This window comes from Hakea prostrata, chromosome 3 (genome assembly GCF_041222555.1).
Source record: "Hakea prostrata isolate BN-2017 chromosome 3, UWA_Hpros_2, whole genome shotgun sequence".
NCBI classification, from domain to species: Eukaryota; Viridiplantae; Streptophyta; class Magnoliopsida; order Proteales; family Proteaceae; genus Hakea; species Hakea prostrata.
The window spans coordinates 32,535,243-32,551,521 of record NC_142602.1 but is presented as its reverse complement, the minus strand read 5'-3'; the positions used below and the strand labels follow the sequence as shown (position 1 = coordinate 32,551,521).

The 16,279-nt window shown below is 36.9% G+C and overlaps 1 protein-coding gene across 1 annotated transcript; it reads left to right on the top strand.

The window, feature by feature from the left end:
• Window positions 1–8,949: 8,949 nt before the first annotated feature.
• Window positions 8,950–13,254, top strand: LOC149022114 (auxin response factor 11-like). Its single transcript, XM_089147548.1, has 15 exons — window positions 8,950–9,025; window positions 9,646–9,758; window positions 9,908–10,018; window positions 10,260–10,316; window positions 10,412–10,561; window positions 10,703–10,787; window positions 11,036–11,126; window positions 11,247–11,402; window positions 11,504–11,617; window positions 11,714–11,789; window positions 11,890–12,061; window positions 12,184–12,209; window positions 12,330–12,803; window positions 12,884–13,074; window positions 13,176–13,254. The coding sequence occupies exons 1-15, from the start codon at window positions 8,950–8,952 to the stop codon at window positions 13,252–13,254; spliced, it is 1,971 nt and encodes a 656-aa protein (XP_089003674.1).
• The last annotated feature ends 3,025 nt before the right edge of the window (window positions 13,255–16,279 follow it).

Here is a 16,279-nt window from a genome sequence, read left to right as displayed (position 1 = left end):
AAAACGTGAATTTGTAGATTTATGGGTATGAGGTGAAATCCAGAGATTTCATCCATACTATCAAAGCGTTAAAGATTTGAACCATAATTCAATAAATATTCTTTTAGGATAAATTTAGAAATTTCATTCCAAAAATTCAAACTAACCAAACAGTTAATTTTACGAACCATGACTCTAGAGATTTGAAGTCTGTAGATTTGAAATCTCTAAATTTTTGAAATCTATAGACTCAAGTAACCAAACAGGCCCTTACTAATTTTATTTCTGGTTTGGTTCAAACTTGTTGGCTTGGTTCAGAGCTTGATTCTACCATCTTATTGAATGGTTTAAGTTTTGGTTCAACTTCAGTTATTTCTTGTTCCAACTTGTAAGGGTGAGTTTTATTGGGGTTGTTTTGACCTATTTCTGAGTTTGATTATTTTCTGAAAATTTATAGATGGCTGAAATTAAAAATGAAAATATAGATACCATGACTAAGGTGTTATCCTCTTCCTTCCATTAGCTTACTAAGAATAAACTTGAAGGGTTCGTAATTTTCATCAATGAAAGAAAATTGTTGGAATAGTAATTCTTGAGAGAGGATAGTAGGATCACTTGATAAAAAAAAGCCTAATACTTCAAACCCTAATTGGGAGACGGTGGATGCCTGCATTTTGGAAAAAATGTTGAATTCTATGAAGAAAAGTATTGTAGACCTTATTACCTACATTGATATAGTCAAGGAATTATGAGAATCTTTGATGATCTACATTATGGTCTAAACAATAAATCCCATATATAAGCTATCCTAGGGATTCTACAAATGATAGGAAGAGTCGGCCTTGGACCTAGTGTGAGCAACTGGCTATGATGATTTTTCTAGGGGGATTGGCAAAGGAGTTTGATTCCATAAGATCTCAAGTCCTTAGTGGTGACAAAGTGCCTACCTTATCTGACACCTTCTATAGGTTCTCCAAGTCTTTAAAGAGAACTCCCATGATACCACATCTAGTGACACATTTGCACTTGCCACTCTCACAAATAACTATGGATATCGTTCTAAAGGTATTTATGGTCACAAGGCTACTACTTGTAAAAATCCCCTACCACCTCTCAAGAGTCTATAGTACATTAGTTAGGACCTGTCATCATTGTGGTCGACCAAGCCATAGTCAAAGATTTTGTTGGAAATCCCACGAAACCCCTTAGGTTGCCATCAATGCCACTACTATAGAGACCAGATCCCCCTCCCCCCCCCAAAAAAAATAAATTTATAGATAAAACTGTGAAGATATCTATAGAAGACTTTATTCACTTTACCTAGTTTTAGGCAACCCAATCTCACCATCTGCAGCTACATTTGTATAGACAAGTAATGCAACAGTCGGCCTCTCATATGCTTCTAGGCCTTGGATCATTGATTCTAGTGCCACTGATCACATGACTGGCACCTCAAGTATCTTTTCTTCTTTCTGTTCCTCCACTTCTATGGTCAACCTTGTGAATTGTTCCCGCACCACAGTTAAAGGCACTGGAATGATTCATCTTGCCCCCCTCCCTAACCTTATCCTCTATTCTTTATTTGCTAGACTTCCCCTTTAATTTTTTGTTTACTCATAATCTTACCATTGAATATAATTGTCCTGTCACCTTTTTTCCTGGTTTCTATCTCATTTAGGATCATACGATGAAGAAGACGCTTGGTAAGGGTCATGATTCTGGAGGTTTGTATTTGTTTGACATGTTTGTTGCTTGTTCGAGCATCTCTCTACACCATTAGATTCATTGTCAATTAGGTCTCCCTCCTTGCTATGTTTAAATTTACAAGATAGTCCTTTTTAGCTTATTTCTTAGTTATAATGTGAATCATGTTAGTTTAAGAAGCTTAATCATGTGAGCTATCCACCTCGGTTTGTGAACCACTCTTCCCACCCTTCTGCTTTGGTTCATTCTTATGTATGGGATTCATGTCCTATAGTTTCTACCTTGGGTTTTATATATTTTATTACTTTTGTGAATTTGACTTCTCAAGTGTTACCTAGCTTTATTTAATGAAAAATCATTTTGAATTATTTCATATATTTTGTAATTTTGTTGTAGAAATTCATACTCAAATTGACATTATGGTTAAGATTCTTCGTAGTGATAATGCCAAAGAGGTTTTTTTTTTTTTTTTGAAGAAAAATCACCTTATGGAAGTGGCACATTTTATGCTGTTTAAGATGAAGGTGCCTAAAACTTTTGGGCCAATGCAGTCTTGATTGTTTGTTTTCTCATTAATAGTATGACGCATTTTGTTTTGAAAGGGGGAATTCCATATTCTACTTTGTTTTCTTCAGTTCCTCGGTTTGCATTATCGCCACGGGTCTTTGGGAGTGTTTGTTTGGTTTGTGATCTTTGTCCTAGGTTATCTGAATTCGATTCTAGAGCTTTGAAGTGTATGCTTTTTGGCTACTCTCACACTCAAAAAGGGTATCAATATTATTTGTTTGACTTAAAGAAATATTTTGTTTCTGCCAATGTTTCATTCTTTGAGTCCAACCTTTTTCTATTGATGTTTATGTTTCTATCCTTGATGATGATGTCCCGATCACCGTTATTCATACTATTGTATCACCAAATGTTGTTTGTTCATCAATTCTAGCTGATCAAAATAGATAGCTAAATAGAATACCAATGACATCACCGACCGGATGTTACCCTTCCTACTCCCGCATCTCCTCCAATGCCATCTTCTTTTCCAGATCCAGTGGCAAGTCCTGTCCCTATTTTATCTAACCTTGATATTTTGATTGCCCTTCACGCACTTGAAGTTTTGTTTAGTTTATAGTCTTTACTGCTATATCTTATGCTAACATATCCTCCACATCCCACACTTATTTATCTACGATTGAAAACTATCCTCTCCCTAAATTAGTTATAGAGGCCTTGTCTAGTCCAAGATGGACAACTATTATGACTGAAGAATTGTCCACATTATATGACAATCATACATGGGAATTGGGGCCTTTCCCTCCCACAAAGAAAGCCATTGGGCATTAGTGGGTGTTTGTTGTGAAAGTTAACCTTGAGCTTGCTCGAAAGCTAGACACATTGCAAAAGGATATGCCCAAGTGTATAGTGTGGATTACTTGGGGACCTTTTCTCCAGTTGCTAAGATGACATTAGTTCAGATTTTGATCTCTTTATTTGGCTGCCATGTGTCAATGGCATGTCTTTCAGCTTTATGTTAAGAATGCTTTCCCAATGATGTTCTTCACAAGGAGGTTTATACGGTGTGGGTTTATTGCTTAGGGGGAGAGTGCTATGGTGTGCCGTCTTAATAAGTCTTTAAATGGGTTGAAGCAATTGCCTCAGGAAGGTTGGTTCACTTCTACGGTGTACGTACTTTGACTAACTCATCATGATAGTCACCATTTAGTATTTTATTGTTCTTTTGCTTCGGAGGTTTGTTTCTCATCATTTTTGTTGATGACATTATTATCACTGAAGATGATCATATTAGGATTGATAAATTGAAGTTATATCTACAACAACAATTTTAGACTAAGGACTTGGGAAGACTGAAATATTTTTTTAGGTATAGAATTTTCTCAATCCCATAAGGGATTTTCTTGTAGCAACGGAAGTATGTGCATGATTCGTAGACAAAAAATGGGTTGCTTGGCTCTAAGCCTCTAGATAATCTTATGGATCCTAACCTGAAGCTTATGCCTAATGATGGAGATGTTCCTGATGATCCCGAAAGATCTTGAAGTCCAGTTGGAAAGCTGAATTACCTCATTATGATTCGACTTGATCACATTGCTTTTTTGGCGTTGTGAGTCAATTTATATCGGCCACTAGGACATCTCTGTAGGATGTTGTTCTAAGAATATTGAGGTACTTTAAGAAGGCTCCTAGTCGTGGACTACTCTACATGTATAATGGTTATAGAAGAGGTGAAGCGTTTTTTGATGTAGATTGGGCTGGATCATCGGTTGATAGGAGGTTAACCACAGGGTGTTGTACTTTGATTGGTGGTAGTCTTATGTCTTCAAAGAGTAAAAACAGACTGTTGTGGCTAGGTCAAGCAAAGAGTCTTACTATAGAACTATGGCACAGGTCGCTTGTGAATTGATATAAATCAAACACATGTTGAGAGAGCTAGGCTTTGTAATCATTCCTATATGATGGTTTGGTGTGATAATCAAGGTGCTATTCACATTGCTACTAATCCAATGTTTCGTGAACGTACAAAATATACTGAAGTTGATTATCACTTTGTTTGTGAAAAGCTACAACAATGGTTTATTTCTCAAAAGCATGTTCACGGAGGAGAATAGCTGGTGGATTTACTCAAAGTCCTTAGGGGCTGCCAAAGTTCATTATATTTGTAAAAAGTTGTGCATATTTTATCTCTATGCTCTAGCTTGAGGGGGAGTGTTTGAAGGGTAGAAAAGGGCAAGTTAGAGGATATCGAGTTACTCTAACATGAGGATCCTAGTTTCCTTTTCTGAAAATTCATGTTCTAGTTGTAATCAGAGATCTCTATAAATAAAACATCACCTGTAGGAGGCACATATGAGGAGTAAGGCCTCCTAGCCGTTCTCTAAACATTCTTCTTCTTCTTCTTCTTCCCCAATGCATTTTGGTGCTTCCCTCTTCATCTATCCTCTAACATACAGAAATGATAAAATAGCTACCCAATCCTATATGTTTGAAAGAATCCTCAAAATTACATAACTCAAAGCACTGTCTAAATAAACTCCTAACTTGACTAAACTACTAAATAACTCCAACCATCTGATACACCATTGTCTATTCAAAGGGTAGAAAGTGCTAGTTAGAGGATCCCAAGTTACTCTAAGATGAGGATCTTAGTTTCCTTTTCGGTAAGTTTCTTGTTCTAGTTGTAATCGTCGATCTCTATAATAAAACATTGGTTGTAGAAGGAACATATGATGAGTAAGGTATCCTAGCCTTTCTCTAAACATTCTTCTTCTTCTTCCTCTATGCATTCTAGTGTTTCCCTCTTTGTATATCCTCTAACCTACAATAATGATAAAATAGATATCCAATCCTATAAGTTAGAAAGAATCCTCAAAATTGCATAACTCAAAACATTGTCTGAAAAACTTCTAACTTAACTAAACTACTAAATAACTCCAAACATCTAAGCCACCAAGTGAGTCTAGTAAGTGCACAAGTAGCAAGGGTGTGATGGATCATGGGCAACATCTAACTGCATTGCAGCCACAACCCCTTCTTCCACTGCGCCCTCATGTGCTCTTAGCTCGACCAAAACTTCTACACTTGTACCAGCATCTAAAAGGGGGCACCAACCACGGAATGAGTTCCACTGAACTCGTGAGGGGCACAAGCACATCCAATGCATGAACAAGCTAAATCCTAAATGCCATATAACATGCAAGTCTTCTATTTAGTAACACACGTTTATGATAGGAATCCAATCCCCTACGGGTCCATCTTCATGATTATCATCGACCAAGGGTAATGCAATCAGTCTCCTCTCTCTCATCTTGACCCTTGGAATGAAGCTTTAGAACTAAAAGGAAATTGGCGAGACTTAGAGAGCTAAAGACCTAGAGGATCGAGGGAGACCTTCAAACCCTTGGGGAAGTGATCTGAGTGCTCTTCAGGGATAGAAAATCTATTTAGATTTCTTATAGGTGTGAATGAAGTAATTAAATTTGTAACACTATGTAAATCAAATTTCTTACGGGTTTGATGAATTAATTTAAATTTTTTTAAAGTATTCTCAGAGAAAAATTATAAATATGTAAGCATGTGCTACACACATAACAATGGGCACAACGAGTGTGAGTGATAAGTAAATATGCAACGGTCGTAATAGCTTCAGCGGGTAGGGGAAAAAAAGAATGAATAGATTTCATTTGTAAAACGACAAAAATGGATGTGATGAATTAATTTAAATTTTTTAAAGTATTCTCGGTGAAAAAATTATAATACGTAAGCATGTGCTACACACAAGATAACGAACATGGTGAGTGTGAGTGACAACTACATATGCAATGGATGTAATAGCTTCAAGTGTAGAAAATTTGTACATTTCTTATGGGTGTGAATGAAATTAATTTTATTTGTAGAAAAAAAAATACGTACATTGAGTTTCTTATAAGTGCAATGAATTAATTTGAATTCTTTTCTTATAGTTTTCTCAGAGAAAAAAATTATACATACGTAAGCATTGCTAAACACGTATGAATATGGAATGGTTGTAAAAGGTTCAAAGATAGAAAATCTGTTTAGATTTCTCATGGGTGTGAATGAATTAATTTCGTTTGTAAAATAGGAGAGTAAGTTTAAATGCTGACAGTTCTAAAAGGTAAACAATAAATGATTCCGGTGTAATGATTTAATTAAATTTTTTTTTCAGAGAAAAAATCATAAATACATAAGCACGTGCTTAAGACGTGACAACCAACATGATAACCGTGAGTGAAAAGTGAATATGGAATGGTTGTAACAGGTTCAGGGACAGAAAATCTGCTTAGATTTCTCATGGGTGTGAATGGATTAATTTCATTTGTGAAATAGGAAAGTAAGATTAAATACTCATGGTTCTAAAAGGTAACCAATAAATGATTTGGGCGTAATGATTTAATTTTTAATTTTTTTTTAATTCTCAAAGAAAAAATTATAAATACCGTGAGTGAAAAGTGAATATGGAATGGTTGTAACAGGTTCAGGAATAGAAAATCTGCTTAGATTTCTCATGGGTGTGAATGAATTTATTTCATTTGTAAAATAGGAAGTAAGATTAAATATTAATGGTTCTAAAAGGTAAATAATAAATGATTCGGGTGTGCTTTGCCAAAAGTAACGGCGTCATACTTGACGACATGGCAGTTGCCGTTTGTCTTGTTACGACGTTGTTAACGACGTCAAAGAATGATAATTGTTGGGAGAGTAGACTTTCTTTCGATGACACATCCCTTTCAATTATCTACCTCGCCTACATAATTGCACCATTTTCTCGCTGAGTTTATTGAACTTTGAAATGTCCAAAATAGTAAATTCCCGATCTGCACTCCTTTATTTGAAATTATTTTTCTGAATTCCTATACATCGTGATAGGGTTGGCTTAGACCTACTTAACCCTAGCCCAACCCTTGAGACGTAAACCTAATCCAAGCCCAAGCCAACCAGGGAACTAACATACTCTCTAACTTATACTTGGTTCTATCAAGGGTATTCTTACCCTAACCTAGTTCTAATTGGTCTTGATTGAGTTAGGTAAGGTTGGGATGAGTCTGGATCAGCTCCCCGTCTAGAGAAAACAGTGTGCTCTGCTGAAGCTTCCCCAGCACACAATAGTGGTTGGGCCCACATGAGACCTACCGAGGTCCCATCTATGATTTATTTTATTAAAATTTATAATTGGGCCTCACCACCATTGTGTGCTGGGGAAGTGTCATGGGACCACATTGTTCTCTCCGATAGAAAGTTGATCCAGACTCAGGTTGGAATGGTCTTTATGAATCCTATTTCGTCCCAAGCATCCAAATTCATTTGAGGAGAATTTAACATTTTATCGATTTTTTATAAGTGAATCAGTTGATGAGATAAGATTCTTAGTACACGTTTGGTAATACTTCCATTCTAGGATATAAGTTTGAGTATGGTTGTCCTAGGCATAAAATTGAGTCATGCTTGACCTTGCCAAGGTTAATGAATTGCTAAAATCGACCCCGAAAAACCTGATTGAGATGGGTTGGGCTAAGGGTGGGTATGGGCAAGACTAGACTATGCATTTAGTCATTGAATTTGAAAGGCTGGATGGGAGGTTTTTGGGGGGAGGGGGAAGGTTTGAACCCAACACCTCTTTGGACTTCTGGTTTCACAAAAGATGTTGCCATCATTGTGTTAGAAGTACATCCACACAGCCTAAGACTACATAGCCTTGTTTTTCTTTGTAATCAAATGTGCTGCATAATTTTACTTGTTCATATATCAACATCTTAGAATTCATTTGATATTTGAATCTGTTTGTAGTGATAGTAAAAGATGATGAATGAGTAACTTTGGAAAAGACGAGGACAAGGGTCTCTATTATTGTCAAGTTTTAATTCAGTGACTTAAGTCAACAAACTCTTACTCTCACCTCCACCAGTTATTTGAAAAGTATATAGAGATTTTTTATGCCACCAATATAGAAATACATGAAAAATTGCAAAAAAAAAAAAAAAAAAAAAACCATCATACATTAGAAGGCAATATAACCATTTTCTTTGTAATGAGAGGTTGTTGACTAATTGATCATACTTAATTGGTTGACCAGGGTCTAGCATTTAGCAGGATCTAGCCTTGGGGGATAAAATAGATGTGATGATACCTATGTCATGGGCAAGATCATTTCTAAGATTTGAAACATCATTAAACATTCAATGTATGAACAACTTGACCAACATGCAAAGCAGATGCCATTAACATATCAGGAGTTAGCACCATATGGGTCATCGATTCTCATAATTTCATTCCCAATTTAAAGAAATTTGACCTTACCAAAAAAATAATAAAATTTGTCATTTACCATTTTACCACCAAAATGTTTTTAAGGAAACTTCAAGAAAAATGAAACTAAAAACACGACGATTTAACGGATGCAACAACGGGACATCATCAATTGCCATCGATAAACGGTGCAACTAACGGAGTATCGATTACCGTCAATAAACGGAAAATAAAAGTGAAAGAATGAGGTGAAAATGAGGTGAGACTGAAAGGAATGTACAGTCCTCGGGTATAAATGGGGGATCTGGGTATGAAGGTGGAGGTGTAGAAGACGTTGGAGTCCCACATTGAGTGCTCTGTGAGATACTTGATTATTATAAGCCTCTCTCTATTAGTCCAAGTAAGCTGAGAAACTTAGAGGGCCCTTCTCGTATCTCCTTCACTCTCTTGTTTTCTTGTCCCATCTTTTATTTACTTAATCTTTGAGGTGCAATGGCAACAGAAAACACCATGGGTTCTGCCATTATTAGGCTGGAGTTGGACCCTAGAATCACTGATTCTAACCAAGGTGACTTCTGGTTTTCCTATAATTATTCTTTTGCTTTTTTTTTTTTTTTTTTTAATTAAAATTTTTTGCTCACCATTCTTTGTTTTAATCCTGCTCCTAGAAGCTAAAAAGTTCTAACTTCAATGTTTTTTTTGTTTTTTTTTTCCTTTTCTTTTTTGGATCTTCTCATTTTCTTTCAGTATGTAATCATATGATGTCTTGTGGAGTCTCGTTGAGTACTGTCTCTTTGATTGTTTAGTAGGATCTTTTATGATCCTCTCTTTTCTGATTGGTTATGTTTTACTTTTGGGTCAAGGATAAAGAACTTTTGTGGTGTTTTAGAACTTGAGATTAGATTTTGACTGTGAGGTTGGATTACAGTTCTGGGTTTTTCATATAGTTTTCCTTTCCTTTCCCTTTATGGAATTTCAAGTAATGATTTGAGCTCTTAGGATTTTTATTGCTTTCAATTGATAATTGATGAAAATGGAAGTCATTTTTTCCTTGTTATACATCCTGTTTGGTTTGGATTTCATCCCATTCATCAATGAAGAAAATGGCTTTAATTTTTCTGTTTCGATTATTTTTTGGTTTTGGTTTTGGATTTATACTTATGCAATGCTTTTATATTTTCACCTCAGCTAATGCAGTCAGCTTTCATGACGCATTATGGGACAAATGTGCTGGACCTAGCATGTATATTCCTTGCAATGGGGAGAAGGTCTTTTACTTTCCCCAAGGACATATTGAACAGGTTATGTTCTCCTTAAATTTTGATTTTTGAAAATTTGATTAATAGGATTTCTTCAATAGTTAATTTAGTTATGTTTCAAATAGCATATTTCTGATTTAATTTATTTTCTATAAATTCGTTTCTAAGTACTAAAATTTGATTTCATTTAGGTTACTTCATCAACAATTGATGAACCAGTTCTTCATGATCTTGCTCATGGAAGTCGTGCCTTTAATGTACCTTCGATGGTGCTATGCGAAGTTGTTCAAATCCTGCGAAAGGTACCCTTCTCCATGGTTCCACCAAGCTTCCAGATCTTGTTTAATTGGGTTGAAAGGGAGATCGACCTCCAATGTGTTATGAGTTTTCAACATTGGCCTGGTTTCAATCCTGTGTGTGCATGCATGCTCCTGCATGTGTTTTCAAAAGTTAAATTGGTTATAATTAATGCATTAGGATCAGGTTTTTAGGCGCAGTATCTGGTCTGTTAAATCCAAAACTGATTTTACTATGATTTTGCAGGTTGAAGCAGACACTGATGCTGTATTTGCAGATATCAAACTGCTTCCTGTAACAGAGGTACTGCCCTGGGCTTTGCTGAAATTGGTAAAGTTTTAGTTTAGTTGTATTTTTTATGCTGTTGTCTTATGTTGGTAATATTATGGATTTTTTAGCAAAAGGCACCTAATTTGGATGTTGCGGCTAGTCCTCTACCTCAAAGAACTAAAGTACGCTTCTTCTGCAAAACACTAACTGCTTCAGATAGCATACATGGAGGATTATCTATTCCAAAGAAAGATGCTGAGCAATGCCTTCCACCTCTGGTCAGTATATCCATATCTCTGTGGTTTCATCAAGATCGAACATCATTCTTTCTCCCTGGAGTCCTTTGTTCTTGAGTGTTTTCTTTCAATGGTTTTCGATAATGATGGTTAAGTAATATCTTAAATCACTTCTTGGCATAGGATATGTCCGTGGAAACCCCGTCACAGGATCTTGTGACACAGGATTTGCATGGGACAGTGTGGCACTTCCGCCATGTTTTTCGTGGTACGTATTGCATTAAAGTTCCTGCCTTTGTTATTTGTTATGCAGGTCTACTTGTTAATACAATCAAGCATTGATATTGGTACTATGCTATGGCTTATGATTGAACTCAATTTGTTTGGTTTCTCATTTATAATCACTTGGCAAATGGTTTATTATATTCTTCCATGTTTCTTCTTTCAAACCCTTCTATTGACTTCTGTCTCTTCCATCCACGGTTTCTAAAATACATGTTGTGTTGTTCATTGTAGGGAAACCAAAGCGCCACTTGTTTACCGCTGGTTGGGGTGAATTTGTCGGTGCCAAGAAACTTGTTGCAGGGGATTCTTTTATTTTTATTAGGTTGTATATCAATCTGCATGATACTTCAGTGGTCACATGGCATTTGCTTGATTTTAATAATTTCTTTGTACATACCTTCTTAGTCCATGGTTGGATTCATGTTACTGGCCTCTTTTGCAGAAGAGAAATTGGAGAACTTGGAGTAGGAGTTCGTCGGGCTCACAACACTTTGCTTTCGCCCGTCATGTCTAGATGCAGCATGAAGCTGGGTTTAAATGCTGAGGCTTCTTATGCTATTTCTACCCATAATATGTTCAGTGTTTATTACCAACCTAAGTAAGTATTAATAGTTTCTTGGAGTTCAATTTGTCAGTTTGATTGTTCTATGTGGAAGCTCAAATATTCTGACCAGTGTACTTTTATCCATGTTTACATAGAACAAATCATTCTGCATACATAATACCTTACGATAGATGCATGACATCAGCCCCGTATGCAGTTGGCATGAGGTTCAGAATGAAGGTTGAAGCTGGTGAAGCCAATCCTGCACAGCTGAGGTGAGGAAAACCATTTCATTGTGGATCTTTTATAAGCCTATTTCATCTTAATTTTTTTTTTAATGGAAGTTTTGACTGTTGGCAAACTAGACTTGCTGGTACCATTGTTGGTATAGAAGATGTGGATCCTATCATGTGGCCTGGTTCAAAGTGGCGATGTCTTAAGGTTGTTGTCTCTTCTCTTGTGCGTAGACAAACTAGAATTTTTTTGGATCAAGTGCTGAGAAGTAATTCTTTGATCTTTTTCCTTTGTTGTGTTTATGCAGGTTCAGTGGGAAGGTCAGTCTACTGCAATAACAGTATGTCCAGACAGAATATCTCCCTGGAATATTGAACCAGATATTCCGGTTGCAGCCTACGGCCCAATGCTTCCTCTTGTACCTCGATCAAAGAGGGCACATGGCAGTTTTTCAGCTTCGTCTTCCCTAGCTGGTGATGGTTAGTAACTTTGAGAGCCTCAACCCTTAAAAAGAAATTTACTTTTGCTGGTCTTGCAGACTTTACTGTTCGAGGTGCCCAACACTTCCACATTTAAGTTGCTATTGCTATCTTTCTATCAGAATGGTGTATTTCTTTTCTTTTTAATGTATCTGCTTGGAAAAGTCCAAATGGACTTTGTTTTGAACCTCCACCACCTAAAACTAGGAGACACTCAATGAAGTCAGAAGACAAAAAAGATAGAACAGGAAGGTTCTAGCTGCTATAGGAAATGCGTCATGACTCATTTTATACTTCTTGCAATGCAGCATCTTTTCAAAGTGGAAGTCGGCCACGTATGGGGCTCAATGATCATTCACTCCCAGGTTTCTCGGGTTCTGTTGGTGGTAATGTTGGAACAAGCAGGAACCAATCAAATGCACATCTCAATTCTCAGAGTTCTGGACTTCATGAATTGAGATGTCATGAACCAAGTCTAGTTACCACACCAGTAACTCTACAGACATGTAGTGGTACTGGTACTTGTATGATCTTCGGTATCAACTTCGACAGGAGCCTAGTTGCTGCATCACCATCCAGCAGGATGTCTGACCAGCTGCTGCATGCTCACCATCCCCATGTACCTCCCCAAGTAGCTTCTTCAGGGATTTTACAGTCCTTGCAGCCACCTGATTCAAATGGTGCTGGTAATACTGGAAAAGAATGCAAGAATGGTTCAATGGCCAACAAGACTTTTACCAAGGTAATTAATGTCCTGATGCAGTTTGGGTCTACATACTTATTAGCAATGCAAATTAAACTTCATAATTTTTTCCGGTTCAGGTCTTCAAATATGGTTGCACAGTTGGGCGATTAGTAGACCTCAGAAGATTTGACGGGTTTGATGGGCTTATTCATGAGCTTGATCATATGTTTTCATTCGAAGGAAAACTAGCGGAACCTGAAAGTAAATGGTGTTTAATTTTTAAGGACAATGAAGGCGATCTGAATTTGCTTCATGACTATACTTGGAGGTTAAGTATTAGGAATCCAAATAAATTATATTCCATTCTTGATATCATATAACATAAACTGGTGGTTTTTTATTCCTACAATTCTATTTTGGTGATTGCAGGGAGTTCTGTAATGTGGTTCGAAAGATTATCCTGTACCCTAAGGATGAACTACACAAGTTCGATCCAAGCTCCCTATAAATGTGTCCATATGACTGGATCTTCTTGGGTCAGAAAGGTGACGCAGAAGGATGGAGATGATAGTCGAAGTGATGAAAGTCAAGCTGATCCATGATAAGCTCCTTCACCACCGTATGTCAAGGCGAATGTGGTTACTACCTGGGTACTAGTAATCTGAAACAGCCGAAGAGAACTTGTACTGGCAAAATCACAACCGGCGAGCTTCTTCTCTGTTCTTGAAATGGAGGCTTTGGCTTTCCTCACGGGTCTGATGCAGGCGTTTGCAGATTGCCATGGCTTCTTTGAGGTGGAAATTGATTGCCAGCAGTTGGTTAAGATCATGGTAAATAAGGAAATTGGGCCCCCGGCCATTCAACCGATCATACAGGATATAAACTATGTTGCTGGAAAGTTCCCAGGCTTTAAACCCAGTTATGTATCTAGGTATTTAGTGTAATGGAAGCCATCCTAGGTAAGAAGGTGCACATGGTGACATGCCCAACTGAGTGCTCATGTTCTTCCGATTGGTTATTAGAGCTTTGCTCGGCCACATCGATCCCGAGCATGAAATAAATAAATCGAAGTTTACCAAAAAAAAAAAAAGACTGATCTTTCTATTGTTGATCCAAGATCCATAGATCGATGTTCTATCCATGTTAATGTTTTACATGATAGGCTCTTACTGTTCTCACGGATCATAACTCTAGGGATGAGAGAGAGTCTAAATAAGTAGTGAATTAGCGATTGTCTTTATTAGGATAATTTTTTTTCCCTTTGTGGATTTTTGTGATGAATGATGATGGAAGATCCAACAACATTCCTCTTCGCCCTAAGATTCGATGCAGAGAGAAACTCTCAACCGAAATCCTTATCGAAACCTTCCTTTTTTTGTTTTCTTTTGGTAGTGGTGGGGGGGGGGGGGGGGGAAGTTAGCTTGTGTTAATGTGAAAAGAATGAACTACAATCTGAAATAGACCTTGCCATTGGTTATCATCCTCCATTATAATTTAGCAAAGAGCCTCTTAGGATCCAAATGAGTATAACATAGTTTAGATATAGAAGAGTGAATCCTAGCAAGAAGTCAGCACCTGCATTCAACTTACACACATGCTGATGAAAACCACATTGGATGAATCACCACCCCAAGTCTTGAATATCATCAACGAGAGCTGCTATATACTAGGGGATACAGTATTGACCCCAAACATCGCAATGGCAACAAGAGAGTCAAAGTGAACTTGGACCAACCAGATTGACCGGTCCCGAGTGGCAGCAAGGCCTTTACGTATGGTGATTGAACAGCTCCATTTAGGTGATGTTTGACTCCTTATTGGGGTTTTGCCTATGTTTGAGGACTGTCACATCAGCCCCTAATTAGTTTTGATGATAACAAATAGAAGGCTCTGATTTCTTGCTTAAGATGTGTCTAATTAGATCAAGCCTGATGAATTAAAGTCAAGATAATGGAACCAAGGCAAGGATGATCTAGACACAAATGAGTGATATTAAGACACGAATGAGTGAAATCAATATATAAATGAATGCTAAACCCAAAACTCAATAATGAGTAGGAGTATGAGGACTTGATACTTAAAGACCATGTGAAGAACCGAAGAACCAATAAGAAGAAATAATCAAGCTCAAGAGGATTGAGTGCACTTAAGACACTACATATCCTTGTATAATTACACTCACTCATTTATCATGCTCATCATATCATTAGACTAATCTATTGTATGTTAGTTGAGTCAAATAGGATGTAAGCAAGGTGGGAAGCATCGGCGAATTTCTTCAGCCGAAATTCAGCGAAATTTGCCCAATTCGGAAGGTAATGAATCGAAGTTGGAGGCAAAACGATATTTACCAAACATTGCCGAAAATCGGCAATTTTTCAGCTAACCGGAAAAATACAGGTGAAAATTGCTGAAATTTCACTGGATATCTCTTTCTTTCATTCAAACCATCTCCATCTCTGAAATCTGCAAGAAAAAACCCATAATTCTTGTTACCTAACAAATTACAGAAGAACTTCTTTATGTTTCTCAAGTTTTCTAATCAAGAAGAAGAAGAAGAAGAAGAAGAAGAAGAAGAAGAAGAAAATGGCTCTAGTCGCACCAAAGCCTTAAAAAAATCGAAAAGATCGAAGCAGATTACAAGAAGAAAACCCGTTTGCGTTTCTTAATTTTTCTGATCAAGAAGAAGAAAAAAAAATGGCTCTGATTGTACCAAAGCCCTAAATCGCTGCTATATGATCACCGGCTTTCCGTTATCTTCTTCTCCTCCCTTGTCTTGCCTCGTTTCACTAATAGTTTACTAGATTAAATTGGTTCACTATCAATCGATCGATGAACTCTTCTTGCCTGGCTCCACCATCAACGATGAGCTTCCTCTCTGCAGTCTACAGTCGTTAGCGATTGGAGCTTCAAAAATTTACTCTCTATAGTAGCTCAGAAATCAAAACTTGGGTTCCGCGTGGTTGAGCAATAAATGGTGAGATGATGTTGAGACTTGAGGCATACTACTTGCTTTACGTGGAACTGTAGAGCAATTAATGAGATTTTTTTCAATTATCTTCACTTTTTTATTCAGATTTTTGGATGAAATTTATCGTATAAGTCTTCATTGGTTTCAGCAACCAGTGAAACGCAACATTTAAGAACTTCTTTTCCTTAGCCTCATCAATCTTCAAATAAGTAGAAGCAAACATTCATAGTATTTCTTAAAACCTTTTTCACGATATTGATAAAAAGTTGAAAAAGTCTTTTCTAGTAAGTCCTCTTCAATAATATTTCCTCCACATAATTTCATTGTGAACTAGTTCTAAAAGCTGCAGCATTGTATTTACAGTTTCAAAATCTTGCAACCTCAAGTGCATCCACTTGTAGTGAGCTCTAGGTAGGATTACTGTCTTTTGATGGTCATACCTTTCTTTCAATTTATTCCACAACTCAAGTGGATCTTACACAGTTAAATATTCAGCTTTCAACCCTTTATAGAGACGATGGTGAAGGAAAATCATGGTCTTTGTCTTATCTTTGATTGGATG

What these genes read in the sequence shown, in the direction of transcription:
- LOC149022114 (XM_089147548.1), top strand. Translation starts at nt 8,950, where the DNA reads ATGGCAACAGAAAACACCATGGGTTCTGCCATTATTAGGCTGGAGTTG. An exon ending in AGCAATGCCTTCCACCTCTG is followed by an intron (nt 10,562 to 10,702) that starts GTCAGTATATCC and finishes TTCTTGGCATAG; the next exon opens with GATATGTCCGTGGAAACCCC. An exon ending in GGTGAAGCCAATCCTGCACA is followed by an intron (nt 11,618 to 11,713) that starts GCTGAGGTGAGG and finishes TTGGCAAACTAG; the next exon opens with ACTTGCTGGTACCATTGTTG.